General features: G+C 49.9%; 2 protein-coding genes across 4 annotated transcripts; one reads left to right on the top strand and one right to left on the bottom strand.

The window, feature by feature from the left end:
- Nucleotides 1-1320: 1320 nt before the first annotated feature.
- LOC120898801 lies at nucleotides 1321-11052 on the top strand. The gene is made up of 7 exons (XM_040305154.1): nucleotides 1321-2712; nucleotides 2788-7203; nucleotides 7280-7408; nucleotides 7481-7602; nucleotides 7668-7764; nucleotides 7854-8026; nucleotides 9319-11052. The coding sequence occupies exons 1-7, from the start codon at nucleotides 2377-2379 to the stop codon at nucleotides 9494-9496; spliced, it is 5451 nt and encodes a 1816-aa protein (XP_040161088.1). The 5' UTR covers nucleotides 1321-2376; the 3' UTR covers nucleotides 9497-11052.
- A 64-nt stretch (nucleotides 11053-11116) lies between these two features.
- LOC120898802 (putative tricarboxylate transport protein, mitochondrial) lies at nucleotides 11117-18802 on the bottom strand. 3 transcript variants are annotated; one of them, XM_040305156.1, is made up of 3 exons: nucleotides 18356-18802; nucleotides 13113-13669; nucleotides 11117-13035 (listed from the first exon to the last, which is right to left on the bottom strand). In XM_040305156.1, the coding sequence occupies exons 2-3, from the start codon at nucleotides 13472-13474 to the stop codon at nucleotides 12408-12410; spliced, it is 990 nt and encodes a 329-aa protein (XP_040161090.1). In that variant the 5' UTR covers nucleotides 13475-13669; nucleotides 18356-18802; the 3' UTR covers nucleotides 11117-12407. The 3 variants fall into 3 exon arrangements, with proteins under 3 accessions (XP_040161090.1, XP_040161089.1, XP_040161091.1); XM_040305155.1 differs by lacking the exon at nucleotides 18356-18802 and adding an exon at nucleotides 16601-16732; XM_040305157.1 differs by lacking the exon at nucleotides 18356-18802 and adding an exon at nucleotides 16593-16724.
- Nucleotides 18803-19220: the final 418 nt, after the last annotated feature.

Consider the following 19220-nt stretch of genomic DNA (forward strand, 5'->3'; position numbering starts at 1 on the left):
ATAATTCAATAGCTCAACGGATTTTAGTTAGTAAGCCGTTTAGCTCCGACTCAATAGTTTACCATTAGTTCAATTACAAATCATGCATTAGTATGGATACTCCAGTTTTCGAGAAAGCCATAAAAACGACGGAAAAAACGGGCCAACCAATCTGCACAAATTTAATAGTACAGCACTCCAACGAAGGCATGTAATCAAAGTTCAACCAGTAAGGTCCAGCTTTATTTAAGATTCAACTATTCACTCCATACAAGCAGTAATAAGTACGATTTTTAAGCAATTCACTTCAAAATCGTTTTGAGAAAAGTATCACAATGACTCCAGTTAGTCGAGGCTAAAATATAGAGAAAGCAACCCAAGCGCCACAGATTAAGCTTAAACGACTGGAAAATTGAATATCCATAGAAAAAACTGAAAGCTCCACAGCTTCATTGGTTTGATCAATAAATGGCGTATTACAACTCATCATTATATTGCTATCCTTTTCTTGCAATGTGTTTCGACAAGTTTCCTCTTATCATGACCTATATAGCCTTCTAACTATCTGAACAAAAATCTATATGAATGGTCGTGTGTTCAGATACGTGGGTATCAACACCAACGACCATTACTCAAATCTCACTTGCTTCAGTGCTGGTGGTTTCCATTGGAGTTTAGTATTTAAACAATCGTATCGCCGTTCTAGTTTTAGCGATGCATAACTTCAATGCGAAACCATACACCAGTACAGAGGGAATGAGAAAGCTCTCCTCCAAGCGATGAAGCTCAACTGGTTGGGGTATCCCATCAACAGAGAGCGCCACCAGCTTTTTCGCTATTTTTAGAATGCATGAGTCGTTTGCCGTCTGCTAAACGAAGTCTTTCTATATTCCGTTTAGATAGAGAACTTGAGTCGTTTAGAAGCCGTTTAGTGGTCGTTTAGTGGATTTGTGGCACTTGGGAAGCCTCTGAATATGCGTAATCGGACGCACGTCTGAGATAAACAAGGAGGATAAATTATTTCTCGCTATATAAAAAGCAGAAGAGAATTGTATCGTACTTTGATACCACTTATAGCCCACAGGCGATAGGAGGTGAAAAGAAACAGGTAGAAGATTATCAAATTGCATTCTTTGTCGCACTAAAGTTGACTGCTGAAATTAAAATTTGAAAGTTTGTTGTTCATATTCCATGAGCTTTACCTCATCAGCACTGCAAACAGCACAGCAAGCATATGAGCCTACCTCGCCCGGTACAGTTCAAACTTCTCGAATATTGTTCCGTCTGACAGGCTGAAGCGTTTCCGAAGCGTTTGTGATGCTGTCAACGCGTTCGCCACCGTGTAATCGCGCCGTATGTTTCGTTGCGTGCATTTCTTCGATTGGTATATTTTTTTTTATCTCAAACTAAAATTGTACGGGAACGTAGGCAAAAGTGCTATCCACAAGCAATTCGGTTCCGAGGACAACTCTTTCGCGCCGCTACAGTGGGCTGCCCGTCGAAAGGCTCGCGGATTCCGGGGACAATTGGCGTGTACCACGGCACTCTCCGTGGCGAAACACGAAGCAGCAGCAGTAGCAGCAGCCCCAGGGTTTTCTACAGAAATTTTCGTCCCGCATCGTCTTCCTCCCGCTCGCAGCCGCTGTCACTCGTCCAGCCCACCCGCAACAGTTCCAGCGGGTTGTGAAAAGATTGGATAAGCGCAACGAAGACCACGTCTGAGGAAGCTGCATTGGGTCAGCCCACACGCGGGCCATAATCATACTGCAGCACGTCTGCCCCGCCGCTACCCTTCCCTGTTCGCCTCGCCTGACCATCATGTGCCTCGTGACTAATGCCTGTGTGCAGTGAAAAGGGTCACCGTGGAAGGAAGTGATCGGACTGGCCCAAGTTTCCACCAATCGAACGAGGGGCAAGACATTTGCATTCTGCACCACCTGCGATACCTGCAGGTGCAGTTGTGGCGGAAAGTAAGCAAACCGTAACCGAGACCTCTCGTAGACCAGGGGCCATTCTAAAACGGGCCTTCAGTATTGATTCAAATATGGACTGTAGTGCGCATTCGGGCGTGTGTTCAATGTTTTTGTTTTGATTATCGGCCGTCGGTCGGATGCGGCACGGTCGAGGATCCGTAATGCAGTAGCCACCGTGCTTCCCGTTTGTGGGGGTTGTTCCTGCCGGGGGGAAAACCCACATCGCCACAGAGTGCGGGTGGGTGTGTGTGTGCGTATGTGATTGTTGACCCATTTCGTGTGTCCAGTGAGAGTGATTAGTCGGTGTGGCGTGGTGGGACATTGGCAACGTGCAACGCAAGCAAGATAACTCCGCAAGACAGTCTGCGACTCCCGTCCCGGGTCGTTGGATCGTCCCCGTCTGGGCCATAATCTGGGGTAAGCTATGAATTCGCACCGCCCGCTACCGCACGGTCATGGTTCGCCAGTGCATCATGCTGCACCCATGGTCGAGGGTAGCGGCGGTGGTGGTGGTGGTGTCGGTATGGTAGCAAACCCCCGGTTCGAGGCCGACAAGCAAGCTTGGGAGGATGCGATCCGGGGGTACAACGGGACCGATCCGCTCGATCTGTGGTTCAACTACATCACCTGGTACGAGCAGAACCGGTCGTTCGACCGTCTGAACAATCTGCGATCGATCGTAGAAAAATGTCTGCTGCTGTATCAGGACGCGGAGGGCTACAAGCAGGACACGCGTATGGTAAAAATATGGATGAAATACGTAAGTAATGAGAGCATGGGGGTTTGGACAACGGGATGGACCATAATTAACCATTCATTCGCCGTTCCCTTGTAGATCGATATGCAGCAATCGCCCGCCAGCTACTACCAAATGATGTACAAGAAGAACATTGGCACGCAGTGCGCCAGCTTCTACATTGGATGGGCCGAGCGCGATTACAAGCAGGCCGTGTCGATCTTCAATCTCGGCCTGCAGATGAAGGCCCAGCCAATCGAGGAACTGCACGAAGCGCAACGAAACTATCGGCTGTACAGTGAAACGCTAGCAAAAAAGCGGTCCGCCAGCGCAATGGTCGAGCAGCGGCTGCCGGCACCACCGTCGCAGAGTCCACCACACAAACGGCTCAAGCAGGAGCCGAGCTATCATCCCGGGCAGGCGGCACATCCATCTCATCCGCACGCCGTGAACGGAAGCGTGATTGCTGAAGCACCGAACGGAACAGCGTACGCTAACCATGCGCCGCAGCAGCAGCAGCACGGCTATTACCACCAGCAGCAGAGCAGACCGGTCCCGACGGGAAGCTATTACATGCCGGAAAAACCACCGAACGGTACATACTACGCTAGTAATAGTCAGCAGGAACCGTATCAGCAAGCGAACTCGTTTACGGCCAGCGAGGTGAACGTCACTCCAGTACCTGCTGCTACGGCTTCGCACCCGCCACAGCAACCTGTGCAGCATCAGGCTTCCAGCGAAGAGCAGTACCGCAGTTCGCCCGCAAACGCAGCCGGCCAGCAGGGACAGGAACTAGCCACGGTGCCGCCAACCACTACCGACCAGCGAACGGAGGCGCCCGACTACAGATCTCCGGATGAAAGCATCATCGAATGTAATCTCAACAATTCGGCGTACGTGATTTCCTCCTCGCTGAGCTACGTCTACGACGATCCCGATCTCGTACAGCAGTACACGCTGGGCCCGGAAGAGGTCGTCCGTCCGGCCGGGGAAGCAGTGGAAGGACCGGCCGCGGTAGCACCGCAGCCCGAACCGCCACATGCATCGCCCGTCGCGAGCGACGCCATCCGCCTGCCGCCGAACTTTGTGCGCGAAGCGAAAAACAACCACGAAACGTGGGACGTTCCGCTGTGCCTGGAGGAGCCGTACGATCCGAACCGGCGGTGCTGCTACCCGAAGCATCTCGTCTATCCGGACCTGCACGCGGAACGGCCGACGATGGAGTTTTCGCTCGAAGAGATCCGCGCCCAGCGATGGTTTGAGCGCAAACGGAAGGAGCAGCAGCAGAAGGAAGCGGAAGCAGAAGCGCAAAGGCAGGCGAAGATTGCCCAGCAGGAGAAGGAAAAACAGATGCGACAAATGCAGCAACTGAAATATCAGCAACAGCAGCAACAGCAGCAACAGCAACAACAGCAACAACAACAACAGCAACAACAGCAGCAACAACAACAACAGAGAATGTATCCCACACAGGAATACCCAAATGCTGCTGGACACATGCCCGCGGGGCAAACGATACAGACACCGCCTACTGGCTACCATTCCCAGCAGATGCGGCAGGGTTCGATACAGCATACGAGCAACTTTTATCATCAGCAGCAGCAACAACCGCACAGCCCTTACCATGGTTACAGCAATGGCTACTCGGCACCAAACACGCTGGTGCAACATCAAGCCTATCACCAACCGAATGTGACGCCATCGGTGATACAGAACCATCATCATCAGCAGCACCATCAGCAGCACCATCAGCAGCAACAGCAGCAACCGCATCATACTGTGCATGCTGGTGCTCACCATCAGCACCACTCGCCAGTGCCAACGACCCACGTGCATTCTCCTACTGCAGCCCCAGTAACACCGTACGGGCCGCAGCATCATGGGCCACACCAGTACGCGCCGGTCAATCATGCCCATCACCATTCGCCCCAACCTTATCATCAGCACACGCAGCAAGTGTATGTCCCTTACGAGGGACACGCTCATCCGAGCTATCCCGCAGGACAGCAACCGCACCAGCAGCAGCAGCAGCAGCCGCAGGAGCTTCCTTCCCAACGGACGTATCAAAACATGACGACCGTTGTGTCACCGTACGGGCACAACAGTCCGGCCCAGCATCTGTCCACGCCGGAGGCGCATGCATCCCGCCCGAACGCACACTACGCGATGGCCCCCCAAACGCCGCCAAACCATGCAATGTATCCGAGCTCGCCTGGTCAGCAACATCCGCACCCGAATCACCACCATCATCATAATCATCATCCGCAGCAGCAGCCACAGCAGCAACAGGTGCAGCATCAGCATTCACAGCTGGCAATGGGTGGGCCGCTGCACCCACAAGCAGCTGCTGGTCGGGTTGCGCAAACACATCATCAGCCAGCTCCGCACCAGTACCATCATCAGTACCAGCACTACAATCATGCCAACGAGCAAGCGCAAACGAAGGCGCAGACTCTGCCAGTGGCAGGCTATGCGCAGCAGCAGGGTTATGCGCAGGATCCGGCCAAGATGCAATCAGTGCAGCACAATAGCTACGGACACGGTTCTGCCGTGCCGGAAGCACGGGACGCGCAACCTACGGTGAATGGTAACCCGAACGCGGCGTATGTGAATGCGCAAGGGCATGCACAGGTACAATACCATCGGCAACAGCAGCAGCAGCAACAACAGCCGCAACAATACCAGCCACATCAGCATCAGCAGCAGCAGCAGCAACAACAACAGCAGCCGCCAATGCAGCATAACATAAACAACAATCATGGAAAGTACAACGCAAACTGTGATGATTTCGAGGAACAGATTGAAGCCTCCACCATACGCTTCTCGACCCCGGCGGAGAATGGAACCAGTCGAAAGCAGACGATAACGATCAAGTTTAAGAAGGAGAAAACGGGCCTCTCGACGTCCGTGTCCGGTGCTACGAACCCCTACTCACCGGTGGTGCCAGCTGGCGGATCGGGAGCAGATTCCCCTTCGCCACCGGGGGCCGGTGAACCATCGGCCATCAATGCGGCAAACACCCACTCCCAGCCACCGTCCGTCCCGAGGGAACAGGTCGAACCAGCTCCAGCAGCACCGGCCGATGAAAGGGCGAAAAAGCACAAAAAGCACACCAAAACACAGCTACAGGAAGCGGGTGGGGCGGCAATCGGGGAATCGGTCAGCGCTAAAGCGAAATCATCGTCCAAAGGAAAACACTCGAAAAAGAAGGCATCCATGGTGGAACCGGAAGATCGGGGCCGGGCTGCAGCAGCGACCGCGAACCACATGGACGATGCGAATCTACTGCTGGCGCTATCGTCCCGCCCGGACGAAGACTCCTGCCTGTCGGTGCAATCGCAAACCGATGCGTCGTCCGTTGGGTCGAAAAAGAAGAAAAAATCCAAACGCTCCAAATCGAGCAGTAAGGAAAAGCGGCGAAAGCATCATCGGTACGATCCCGACGACGCGTACCAGGCGGAGGAGGATGAAGAGGACGGGGAGGATGAGGAAGAGCAGGAGCAGGAGGGACAGCGTGTACAGCGGGCACCGGACGATGCCTATTCCGAGGCAACGGTGGGAGATTATGCTGCTGATGAGGATGAAGATGACGACGACGACGACGACGACGGGGTGCAGGACGAGTACTACGAGGTGGAAGAGGAAGACGAGCCGGAGAACGGGGTAGAGGAAGAGGAGGAAGAGGAGTACTACGGTGAGGAGGAAACGAGCATGGAAACGACGCGCCGGCGAACGAACGGAAGCAGCAGACGCTCGGAGGGAAAGCGCATCATTCGGCCGGACGAGGACGATTCGTCGTACCAGTCGAATTCGGAGTTTAACACGTCGTTCAGCAACATCTCGTTCGCCGGCGATAACAGCAACGGTCCGTTCCACTACGGTGGCGGCGGTAGCAACTGTTCCACCCCGGTCCGGCGCACACAAACCTCCGTTGGTGGTGGTGGAGGCGGTGCCGGCGGCGGCGTTGGCACTGGTGGTGGAGCTTTCTCGAAAACGTCCACCCCGGTCGCCTCGTTCCGGTTTCTGCGCAAGCAGGGCACGAACCTGTCCAACATCGGCCAGAACGAGGACTCGATGAACTCGACCGTGGTGGAGAGCAGCTTCTTTCAGGCGGGCGAACACGACGAGGAAGCGCGTAGGCGCCGGCTCGAGAAAGCGCTCGCCACGATCGAAACCCAGCTCGGCCGGCCGTTTGTCGACCCGTTCAATGGGGAGCTGTGCCGGGCGTTTCTGGCCAAGGTGGACTTTCCGTCGCGCAATCGGGACGCGGCGGCCGACAACTATCACCTCTCGAGCGCGAACTTGCCGAAGCTGCTCAAGGGCCAAACGGCGAACCTGGGCGGGACGGCGTACAGCATCGAGAAGGAGGTCGGGCGCGGCTCGTACGGCTCGGTGTTTCGTGCAGTGAACTCGCAGTCCGGCGCGGTGGTCGCGATCAAGTACCAGAAGCCGGCCAACACGTGGGAGCTGTACATCTGCACGGAGGTGAAAAAACGACTGACTAATCTTAAGATGGTAAGCGCGATGATGCTGTGACCGCTGGCCGGTAGAAGGTGTTTCCGCTCTCTTTATGCCCTTGTTTTTGTTTTAGCTGCCCGGTTTCATGGATATCAGTGCGGCGGTCATTGCACCGAATGCGAGTGTGCTTGTGTCGGAGTTTTCACAGTACGGTTCCCTGCTAGACATCAACAATAAGATTCGAACGGCGGCCACAAGAAAGGTATCACATCATACATCCATCCCCGGGTACATCGATTTAAGCCCCATTTTTTACGCTTCCCTTGTCAACCAGGTGATGCATGAATCTCTCGTAATGCACTTCAGCTGCCAGATACTGTCGATCGTGGAGTATCTGCATGCGTGCAACATTATCCATGCGGACATCAAGCCGGACAACTTCCTGCTGATGAAAATGTATGTTGTGTCCCGTTTTAGTAGAGCGTGTAAAAGTAATTCCGACCATTCTTCCATGCTTACAGCCCGTCCCGCGATCTGGAGGAACCTACCCTGCGACTGATCGATTTTGGCTGTGCCATCGATATGAATTTCTTCGAACCAAAGCGCCAATTCAAGAAGGTAGGTGGTCGGTCTGAAAGTGTGTGTGTGTGTGTGTCCTGGTGCTGTTAAATCGAACGTTTACTTCTTGCCCCCACCTCCCATTTCAGGTCATTCAAACGGACGGATTCACGTGCATTGAAATGCAGGAAGGGCGCCCGTGGTCCTTCCAGACCGATCTGTTCTGTGTGGCCGGCACCATCCACGTGATGCTGTTCGGGGAGTACATGCAGCTGGTAAAGAAGTACGATTGCGGCTGGGACATTAAGCAGAAGCTGCCCAGGTATGACCACGGCTTTTAGAAGCAAACAGAATCGAAGGTTCTGATCAGTGCTGCAAAATGTCATGAGCATCGCGAGATATTCACCAAAGAAAACAATGAACATATTCGTGGTAGCTTGCTGATACTCAATGAAAGCGCGTCATGATAAGCCGTACACGACGTGCGAGTCAAACCCAATGACCTGACTGTCAAGCTGAGCTTAATCCCGTCGCATGCATAAGCATGACTATTTCTCAATGTCACTATTTCAGTCACCAACATTCGTGACTGAAACGAAGCTCAAATCAGCTCACGTACACAACTGAGATGTTTAGAGATGAGACTTTAACAGTTGGTGGACCAATCACATTCTTGATGACATTTTTTTAGCACCCAATATTTGATCACTCACTTGGTCGGGACATTTTCTCCCAATGATAATCACGACATTCTTGGAATATACTTGGCGTGTGGTTCCAAGCAGCAAATTGAACATGCTTTCTCGCTCTGTCTTGTTTGATGGTCTGTCGGGGCAAACAGAGCGAGAAACCATGCTAATTTTGTTTCTTGGAACCACTCGCACGCACCGCATATCTCCCATGATTGTTTTTGTTTGAATAGTTTATAGAGGCTTTGGCTCCAACGGAGTTCTTTCGCCTCTCACAGGGTTTCCCACGATTTATTGGTCAGCTCCCATGATTGATTGGTGCTCACATGATTTTATTTCAGTCAGAATTTGTCATGACTATGTCATTGACATTTTGCATGCAACTGATCACAGTAAAAAAAGTCATGAAACGACCAAAAAATCGTGGAAACGCACCAAAAAAATATGGGAACCAACCAAAAAATCGTGGGAAACCCTGTATATCTTCCATGACTATCTCGATGATCACCGACACAAAATGTCGTGACCAAGAATTGGGTGCAAAACAAAATGTCATCAAGCATGTGATGGTCGCCACAACTGTTTGAGTCTGACATCTGATCATCACAGTAGAGCTGGTGACGCTCACATGATTTTATTTCAGTCAGAATTTGTCATGACTATGTCATTGACATTTTGCATGCAACTGATCACAGTAAAAAAAGTCATGATATAGTGACTGGCCCAAGCGTTAGTCGCAAAAATGTCACGAAGCATGCATTGATCACACCAATCGTTTTAAGTATCACCTCTGATTATCACAATTGAGTAATGCTGACGCTGACATGGATTTTGTTTGAGTCAGATTTTTGTTATGACATTGACAGTGACATTTTGTGCCGCACTGGTTCTGATACCAAACATCACTGCTTTCTCCACCTTCCAGATACTTGAAAAAGCACGTCTGGACGGAGGTGTTCCAGAAGCTGCTCAACATCAAGGACATCGACCACATGCCCAGCCTGCCCGATCTGCGCCGGCTCATCAACGAGGAAGCGTACAAGATGGACTCCGAGCTGGCGACCCACATCCGCTCGCTGTCGAATCTGCTGAAGAGCCGATAAAAGCGGCCCTGCTCTAGGGTTCGCCCACCGTCATAGCCGTTCTTAGCCGCTAACAAGCAATTGGGTTGGAAGGGGAAACGGGAGGGGCGGGGGGACACGATTACGATTGGTTTATGGTACTGGCACTTTCCATTTTTCGGGTGCGGGTTTTGTTTTGTTTTTTTAGGCTTCGTTCGTCAGGAAAGGAAAGTGTTTGTCCATGGAGAAGTAAGTATTAGTGCAAGCTACAAATTGTAAATAGTTCATATTAGCCACTCGTTTAAGAAGAACTACTTCCACCCACCCCGCGGGGGGAGTAAAAAATAGTGTTTTTTTTTTCCCCGGTAGGGTTTAACGGTTACGTTGCCTGAAAAAATAGTGTATTCCAAAGATTATTTTGAATTATTAGCGAACAATGTTTCCTGCACAATTGGCTAATTATTCCCGAATTATTTCTTGTCTAAGTTAGCGTTTAGATTCCTTACCGTATATGTAGACAAAATCGGTCCGGCGGCACGGTCGCTTCCAACCACAGGTTGCGAAAGGCACCGTTTGGACGCTGGCTTATTATTATAACACACCCGATTGGCCGAGTTGAGTGAATGGCTTTAGCAGAATTGTTTCGATCCTCCACCACCACCACCACCGCCGCATCCACCCTGTTCGGCCCCCTTTTCGGCTTCCTAGTCTTTCGTTTGCGAAAAATAATAAAAACGCTAGTAAGGTGCGAGGTTTCGCGCGCGCGCGCGATCGCGTTTGACAAACATTGAGTATGCAAAACAATAATGAAAACTGATTAATGTTTAAACTGTAAATGTAAATAATTTATGCAAAACGAAACAAAAAAAGAAGAAGATAGGCTGATAAGCAGTACTACTACTACTACCAGCACAGTGCCGGGTTGGTCATTGTTGGTGTAACACAAGCGCAGCCAGATACAAATGTGGCCCATCCCCCCCAAGGAGTGTGCGGCGCATATAGGGCGCCTAGACTGAACGTAGAACCATCGTTGGTTGCCATCGGATGCCGCGCGTCCTAGCTGCGTGTCCGCTTTTCCCACACACCCCCGACACAGCAGCTTAGTACGTTGTTGAGGACTGAAGAATTCCCCCTTTTCGGCGCCACCGTGTGTGTGTTTAGCTGCTGTAGGTCCAAATTGCTGGAAGGTAATGGTGTGGAGTTTAGCTGTATTGGAATGTGTTTTCCTTGTTTGTGCTCGGTGTGTGTGTGTGCGTGTGTAAGATGAATGTGTACATTTACATTTGTTGTGGGACAAAAAAAGGATGAAAAGAGGGCTGGAGGAAAGCGGAACTTCTGGGGCAACAGGAAGAGCACGCGAGTGTTAGCCCGCTTGAAAAGGGAAAGGGCAGTGCATTATAGTAAGAACGATGTATAGGTTTTTGCATCGAGCAAGAGTGATAACGATGGTTTGCAGCGGATGATTGTGGGCAGCAGCAGGAGAGGCAACAACCAAACCAGCAAAGAGTTATATAGAAGCACGATAGTAGAGTAGGGTGGGGGCGCGGCGCGGATGGATTAAAAGAGAATAAATGGAACAAAAAACATGAAAAACAAAACCGATGGTAGAACAGTATGGATCGGAAAACGAAACATCCGAAATAAAAACGCTTAAATCTTGCATTTTCTTCGATTGGTTGTAGGTTTGTGTCGTTTCGTCTCTCGACACGGCTTTTATTCCTGCAATCGTGCGCAATACAGTCTAACCACGTACTTCCTCTACAAAATTACAAATGAAAACACCCTGGGTTATACGCTACGACATTTTGTATATAGATAATAGTGTGTGTATGTGTATGTGTATATATAGTTGTATATAAATACGAGTCAGGAATTGGGTCGTTTTTGTTTTTTTGTTTTAGTTTCTCTAGCACGCTTTCAAAAACGCCAAAAAAGCAACGGCCGCCAGATGAAAAGCGCAGTATGTTGGCCGCGAAAGATAAGCGCAAGCGTGTAAAGTAAATGGTCTTACACAGTAGAACGAAAAAACGTAACTAAAAGTTTACGGAATGCGTGTGATTAACCCGATGCGGCGATGCTGCACCCTTGAAGCGTGTAAAACATTAAAGTACAGTTAAAAAAATGCGCACCAGCAGCATGATGGTGCGGAGTCGCGGTTGTTATAACAAAACGAACAAGATGAAAACTAAAACAACAATTTCTTTGAACGCGTACGGAAAATGGCTGTTTTACAGTAATTGCCGACGTTTTTGATAAACGTTTTGTGTTCCTTTTTTTTTTGTTTTTAGGATATAAGCCGATTTCAACTCCTTACAGGAGATCGTTCGCAACGGTTACAACGTACCCCGACAGTTGCCAAAAACGGGGAGAAAGGGAACATTAACGAGTGCAAGAACGGTGAGGGAGAGTTCACCATTTCTTACCAATTGTGCAGCCATCGGAAGCGAAGGCGTCCACTAAACAGTGCCCTAAAAGTAGTAGTAATTATGTTCTAAGCGAAAAAAAAATCCCCCCTCTAACAGTGCCCTTTTGGTTGCCCCTTCCTCTGATGTGTTTGCTTTACCCTCTCCCGCCCCACCCGCTCCCACTAAAATCTAATTCGTGCATGGTCAACATCTAACACACAACGTGCTAAAACTGCGTCCTGATACGAAACGAACTGGGGCTGCAACATTGCGCATGTTCCCGACTGCACATAATAGTATGCTCATAAAATCCCTGAATGTACACCGGAATGTCGTTTGCTTTGCCGCGTTTTGTTGCACTGTCCACTGAGAGACTTCCCGTTTTATAGAATGTACATTCCGTCCTCTGCTTTGGTGCATCCTACGTCCCTGAACCCTGACACCGGCTGCAGCGCTCATCGTCATCCTCACATCGTCCTCAGGTGTCAATCTAGAGATAATGGCATTTTAACTCCTCTCACCCCCCCCCCCCCCTCTTCGGGTTCGACCTAACGCCAGAACTTGTTGAACAGATCCATGAACGAGTCGTAAATCATGAACGTAATCGCCACGTCCAGACAGACGCGCGACAGTCGCGGCACCGTACCCTTGTAGAACGCCATCGGTCCCTCGTTCTTCCAGATCTGCAGCGCGCAGTCGGCCGTGTTCTTGTACTTGGCCGCCTCGAGCCCCTGCATGCGCGTCTTCACCACGTCGATCGGGGTGTTGCCGAAGACGGAGGCCGCCCCGGCCACGGCACCGAACGCGCCGACCATCATCTTCGGCACCGGCTTGGACGGATCGTCGCCCTTGTACATGTCCTTGAGCGTTTCCATCACGTAGAAGCGGATCGCTTGGTTCGAGCCCTGCTTCAGTATGGTCGCGGTAAGGCCCTTGTACACGCCGGACAGACCCTCCTGCCGCACGATCATGCCGACGCCGTGGAAGAACCCCTTGTACTTGGGCGTCCCGCTGCGCTGATCGTTGATGAACTTCACCTTGACCGTTTCCATCGGCGTGACGGCGAGGATGGCTTCGGCGACGCCCGCACCCAACCCGGCCAGCAGCTTGCCGGACGTGCTGAGCTGCCCGTTCGAGTCCATCAGACGTCCCTTCAGGCTTTCGAACGCACCGAACCTGTCGGAAAAGGGGGAAAACCCGTGAGTGCACAATTTGAGGCGAAACATCGACACGGACACGGGAACACGTCTTACCGGACAGCTGACTTCGGGATGGAGCCGTACAGCAGCACGCTAAGCCCACGGTACAGCCCGAGCACACCGTTCGTCTTGACCGTCTTCTTCACGCAGTCCATGATGCCGTTGTACTGCTTGGTCGCACCCTTCTCGTCCAGCTGCAGCTGCGTCTTCACGTACTCGGTCGGGAAGGTGATGCAAATCTCGATACCGCCGGTAATGCCACCGGCCACGATACCCTTCAGCCCCTTGGCCCCGGGGGCTGCTGCCGCCGCACCGCTCTGCTCCATCCACGGCCGGCCACCGAACGGGTTGCGGAATTGACTAGAATGTTTATTCGGTTGGCCGTAGGCCGTCGCCAGCAGTCCTAACCGGTCCATCGTCGGTTTTGGGGGTTTGTTCTGGAGAATGGTCGTCTCACCAATGGGAGAAGAATGCTGCCTGGAATGTGCCTGGTGTGTCGGTGCCCTCCGATCGGACAGTTCGTTTGGCAGTGGTTCGTTTCTCACGCGGCTCAGAGCGTCGTTGTGGGAAATGTTCCGTTGTGGTGGGTCCTTTCATGGGCGGGTAGGAGACTAAAATGAAAGAAAGTAAAAACAGATTGATGTCATTATTTTTGGTCGTTTGGTGGCTTTCATACAATTAATTTAATTTCTTTTTCAACTGGACATGGCAGAGTTGGAATCAAACCACGTCCGACAATGTAGGAGTAGGAAGTATTGAACGATAGACTTCCCAATCTCCCTTCGCTCCAACGAGGCACAACATCACCGGTTTTGAAACATGAGACACTTCAAAAGCCTTCAAGCAACTACAATCCCTAGCAATATGTTGCGTTCTACTAAAACAACCAACAACCATGTAAAGATAGGAAATGGAGATTGTGTACTATGGAGAGCTAAAAATAGCTTTGAAGGATCAATCGTTTCAACCGCTCACTGCACTGTACTAACTCGATTGCAATCCTCAATGCCGACTGAATAAATCAATACGACTTCACAGTAACCATTGCATTACAGGGTTCGCCAGGAGTGCTCACAGCTGTGGTGGCACTTTATTGACACCTTCTTACGTGAAATGAACCTAATGTAATGGGAATTGGACTCTATATCACCCTTGTTGGACAAATCCAATAGGAATTTCAAAGAAGCCTGTCCAAACAGGGTGCATAGCGCCCAATTTCCAACGTATGAAATTCACATCTTATAAGAAAGAGTCAAGGAAGTGTCCCACAACTATGAGAGCCCCTGGCGAACCCTGTAAGCACTTGTCCGCAAGGGCAGCATGGAGTTTTTACTGCTATCAACGCAGTAAATAAAACATAAATATAGGCGAACAAAGTTCGTATTTGTTCAAAATTCTTGCTTCGTCTCGCTTCTTGTTTTTGAGCCAGTACCACCGTATTTCATGGCGCCTTCACGAAAAAACACACAAAATGCACCACAGCGGTTGGATGTACATTTTTTTCTTCCTTCACTGCAGTTGCCAAACACAAATATGGTTTCCTTCGCCAACCCAAAATATCTGCCTGAGCTGGCAGATTGTACCCGGTTTGTCGCATGACTAGCCATAATTTCACCAACACACACAGACACACACAGACACACACACTTACTGCACCAATCGGACGATACGTTAGCGGGAGGCGCAGACTAACAACCACCCTTATTCTCGTGGACAACGCACACCACCCCGCTTCCCCTTCCGATGCGCCATTCGAGGGGCGAAGTGAAGTGTTTTGATGCGGCCAATGCCGCGTCGAGGGTTCGCCGCTTGGCGTCTGCTGCTTATCGCGATTTCCACTCTGCCGGCGTTGTCTAGCAACAAGGGAGGGATGTGGCTTAGACCCCGGGCTCGGTATTTGTACCAGTGCGTTTCCCCAATTCTTAACTAATTCTGGAAATGGCACACAAACCGGCTTGTAAATGAGAAAACTTTCACCAGTCGGGACGTGTCGTGCTACACGGACAACGCCTACAGGTCGAGTTTGCCAAAAAGACAAAAAAAAAAACCCCACAACCCTTAACCCTACGCGTTCAAAATTTGCCAAACGGTTTCACCCTGCCGAGGGAGCAGGCGAAGTGTGTGTCTGTTGCTATGGCAGCACACCAACACGAGCACGGCGGCATGGTGTCGTGTGCATCGGTCGTGTTTGCGGTTTCGGTCAAGCAAACTGCGGGAAACGGCGTAACTGGCGAAAACGAAAAGTCAATCAAACTGCACCCTTGAACTTGCCGAGCTCTTGCCATTCTTCTGCTTCAGCCGGGCGAGGCATTCCGCCACTTGCCAGTTGTACAAGGGCCACCAAACTCGTCACAATATTCTGGCGCACGAATTCAGCACCAGGAATGCCAAAAACATAACACATCGGAACCGGTTTGCGCGGGTTAATTGGTCCCGCTCGCGCCATTATATAATGGCGCTGGGTCGCATGGTCCGTCCCGAGCCGGGCGAATCAAGGGAAGGGAAAGTGGCATCAGCGGTCAGACGAAGGTATACAAAGGAAGCGGTGCAGTATGTTGGCCCGCACGTTGGAGGGTGCAAGTAGCAAGGTAAGTGGAGCATTGATAGAGGCTGTTGTTATCAGTTGAGTCGTCCAGCACTAGCCGGCGATTAGATGGAGTTGCATGGAGTGTGCAAACAGAAGGAACAACTACAGCAACAACCACACAAACTTGTTACAGAACAGCTGAGATAGAGTGGGAGAGGGAGAGGTATTGATCTTCTAGTAACCTTGACTTGCACTTTCCACATCATCATCATCATCACGCTGTTAGCAACACCGGAAAACCGTTGAGGTCAATGCAAACAAATTCGTCTATATACAACACGGAGAGATATGTCCATCACACAACGAACTTCTTGCCGCCTCTGACGTCATTCTGGAGACGGTTTTCGATATTCGCGAGAGCGTTGGTGGCTTAAGGGAGGGATAGTTATGGTACAATCCCCAATTTGGTGACTTTTGAGGTTTTTTGTGTCCCTTTGTACGGCAAACAGGGTTGTGGAAGTTGCCAAGTGGAGCTAACACACAACAGACTTTACTCTTGCACAAACGTTGCGTGTATGTGTGTGTGTGAGAGAGAGAGAAAGAGACAAAAGAGAGCGAACGTGCACTATACGGTTACGCAACGCGTGAACAAGTTTTGGCGTTTCTTGCACGGTCCGTGCCCGTGCAAGCACACGATTCACAAGCACCAGCCGACCACCACAGTGACACACTTTCACGTCCCATCCCATGATCCGTGAGCTTTCGGTTGAGCCGATTTCGAAAAGGTTGTTGAGTCCAACAGAAAACAAAAATTAACACACTCAAAACACCCCCCTGTGTGAACTCGACTGCGACACATTCGGGAGGGGAGCAACTGTTGCGTCGTGAGGGTCAGCGCCTTCCATCGCCTACTTTTAAGGGCAGCGACTACCATGGTAACTAGCACTTGAAATTCCCCCGCTCGCCCAGCTTTTAAGGCAGACAACAGCGGCAGCAACACTACTAACCGGCTTACCGAGGGATGGCACGCACAGCCAAACGGAATGCTCGTGGAATTGGTTGGTGCGCGAGAGAGCGCGCGCGCGTTTGCGATTCAAAGTTCGGCGAGCGACTGAACGGACGGTGTGCGCCCGCGGCTGGAGTTTCTGCGGTTTATCGCACCACTCGCTGGGACGCTAGCCATAGGCTGGCTGTGTAGGTTAGCAAGGCCTAATAGGAGAGAGAGAGAGAGCATTGGGAAAGGGTTTGTTACCTCACCATGCCCCCCGACACAATGTATTGGAACGGGCGGATGGCGCAAATGGTTTCAGTGCGTGAACTGCACGTGCTAACCTGCCCCGTAGCGAAGGTGGTGGTGGTGGTGTGAGACAGAGTGTACCCCCCTCCCCCTCCCAGTTCCTTCGTGTTTATTGTTTATTCAAACAAATTATGCTGTCAATTGGCAGCGCTATTAATATCGCTTTACACTTAGGAGTTTAATTATTACGATAACATAGCGATACTTCGTCTTGGTATGAAAAGACGATCGCGCGCTGATGCTTGATGAAGAACCAATGCTTTCCAGCTTCGAAGTAAAGTGGAACGCCGTTTATCCGGGCTCACCGGGACTCGACCTCGCACCTCGAATAACATGGCTAAATTATGAATGTATATATTTTATCACAAATTGTTGAAGTTTTTTTTTTAATCTATATTATGTTTTGGTAAACCTTAGCCTTTTTAACCTTTTGTTTTTATAATGAGAATATTCGAAATTTGACATGAATTTTACCGTTTTTTTTTTGTTGTTTACAATGTGTTCTGTTAACGCTTTTTTTTTAAATAACAACTCGCAATGTTACCTTTGAATTGAATTGTCATGTCTCAACAGCACGAATAACCGGAAAGGCGGATAAAACGCGCCCTGATAAACGGCGTCCCACTATATTACTATTACGCATTGATATTTAAAATTTACAGTAGAATGAAAGCAATCTCTTACACCAAGAAAGCAATCAATCTTGGCAAGCTTATCATACACACCATTTGGAGTGTTCTTAAATCATTACATGGGAAGAGCAAAGCAACACCATATCGCAAAAAAGCACTTAGAGACGGCAAGGAATGTGACGTGGTAATGCTCATCCCGGACGGATCGTAATCGTCGCTGTAATGGAAACCCTCCCGACAGCCAACGACTCGATAACGCTTGTCGTGCACACTTCATCATCCTCGTGCCAGCTGGTGCTGATAATGATGAGTAACCACTGCCCTTAACAATCGATAGTGATGCGACAGTCAGCTTGAAAATATGATAATAATTGTCTCTATCTTTAGCTGCAGGCATACTCAGTAATTGTACTAGAAAAAGGAATAGAACATAATTTTTGAATAATTTATAGTGAATGAAAACAAAAAAAAACTGCTCAATTTTCGGTTGAAAGTTTAAATCAAACAAAATAACTGGCGCGGATAATAAATAATAAAAACTAAACGCATCGGTTGGTGTGGGACGCACTGTATGCCATAGCAGTGAAAGCGGCGCACGACATTTGTAAGGTTCCAAATATGAAAACAAACCATACCAAAACATCATCCCCTAGCTTCATCCCTTTCTTCTTTTCTTCTACCACACACGCCTTCTCTTTCTCTCTTTCTCGTTTCTCCCTTTGCCGACATAACCATCAACTGTCTTGTTTTGCTATCGATTTTCTCTCGTGCCGCGTTATCGGTGCACCGTCACGTACTCGTGTAGGAACCAGTTACAGTTGTATGCACTTTATTTACTTACCTAAAACCACCCTACAATTCGATTGCACTGTGTTGCTCGAGTTCCGTCGCGTTTTGGAACGAAATTTGCATATGGTTTTTACCTCCTTTGCAGGCACGCACAAACGCACTACTGCTCCTACGCACTTATTTTCTTAACGTGACTCAAGCCTGGATTGTCTCACAATCTCTATCGGCAGCTGTGCCCTTCATCACTGGAAGAGAGGCTACACAATTTCGGTTCCGCACGCAGCACGCACAACGAACAATCACAGCAATGGCACACGAATAGGGTAAAACTGCAAACTATACCCGTGCGGGAGACGGCCCCGTCCGTTACTGATAAATCACAATTCTACACTTATGTAATTTCTCCGGCAACGGCCAAACGTTGGCGGACGCCTGCTTCTCCATAGCTGGGCAACTTCACGATGACGAGCACGGTCGGGCGGCAGAAGAAGATGAGGCGCATATGCACGGAATATGACTCAACACGGGATAGGGCGCTAAAGCACGGGCTCCACACGCACACATGTTGAACGATGTTGATTCTATCAACGAGATCAAACTTATTACACCTTCGTCTAGATTCAAAAATCAATTGTAAAATAATAAAAATGTATGTTTAAGTCTTGCAAATGGTGAAATGAATGAATTTCGTACCCGAAAGTGTACACTATTCAGATCATTCTGTCACTCACTGACACTTGCTGACTTGTGTAGACCGGGCTTAACAACCATGGAGAAGGCGTTGTTTTGCACAGGCGATATATCGTACGATATAAATGACGTCATTTTCGTCCAATGATTATTTTCCGTTCAAATACAATGCAATTTTAAGGAAGAACAGGGACGAAGAGATAATTGAGCATTTTATGGTGATGGTC

Source organism: Anopheles arabiensis, chromosome 2, assembly GCF_016920715.1.
Source record: "Anopheles arabiensis isolate DONGOLA chromosome 2, AaraD3, whole genome shotgun sequence".
Classification (NCBI taxonomy): Eukaryota; Metazoa; Arthropoda; class Insecta; order Diptera; family Culicidae; genus Anopheles; species Anopheles arabiensis.

Excerpts from the sequence above, each read along its gene's own strand:
- LOC120898801 (XM_040305154.1), top strand. The coding sequence starts at position 2,377 with ATGAATTCGCACCGCCCGCTACCGCACGGTCATGGTTCGCCAGTGCAT. Across the intron at positions 7,204-7,279 it reads GACTGACTAATCTTAAGATG|CTGCCCGGTTTCATGGATAT; the intron begins GTAAGCGCGATG and ends TTTTTGTTTTAG. Across the intron at positions 7,603-7,667 it reads AACTTCCTGCTGATGAAAAT|CCCGTCCCGCGATCTGGAGG; the intron begins GTATGTTGTGTC and ends CCATGCTTACAG.
- LOC120898802 (XM_040305156.1), bottom strand. The coding sequence starts at position 13,474 with ATGGACCGGTTAGGACTGCTGGCGACGGCCTACGGCCAACCGAATAAA. Across the intron at positions 13,036-13,112 it reads ATCCCGAAGTCAGCTGTCCG|GTTCGGTGCGTTCGAAAGCC; the intron begins GTAAGACGTGTT and ends CTTTTCCGACAG.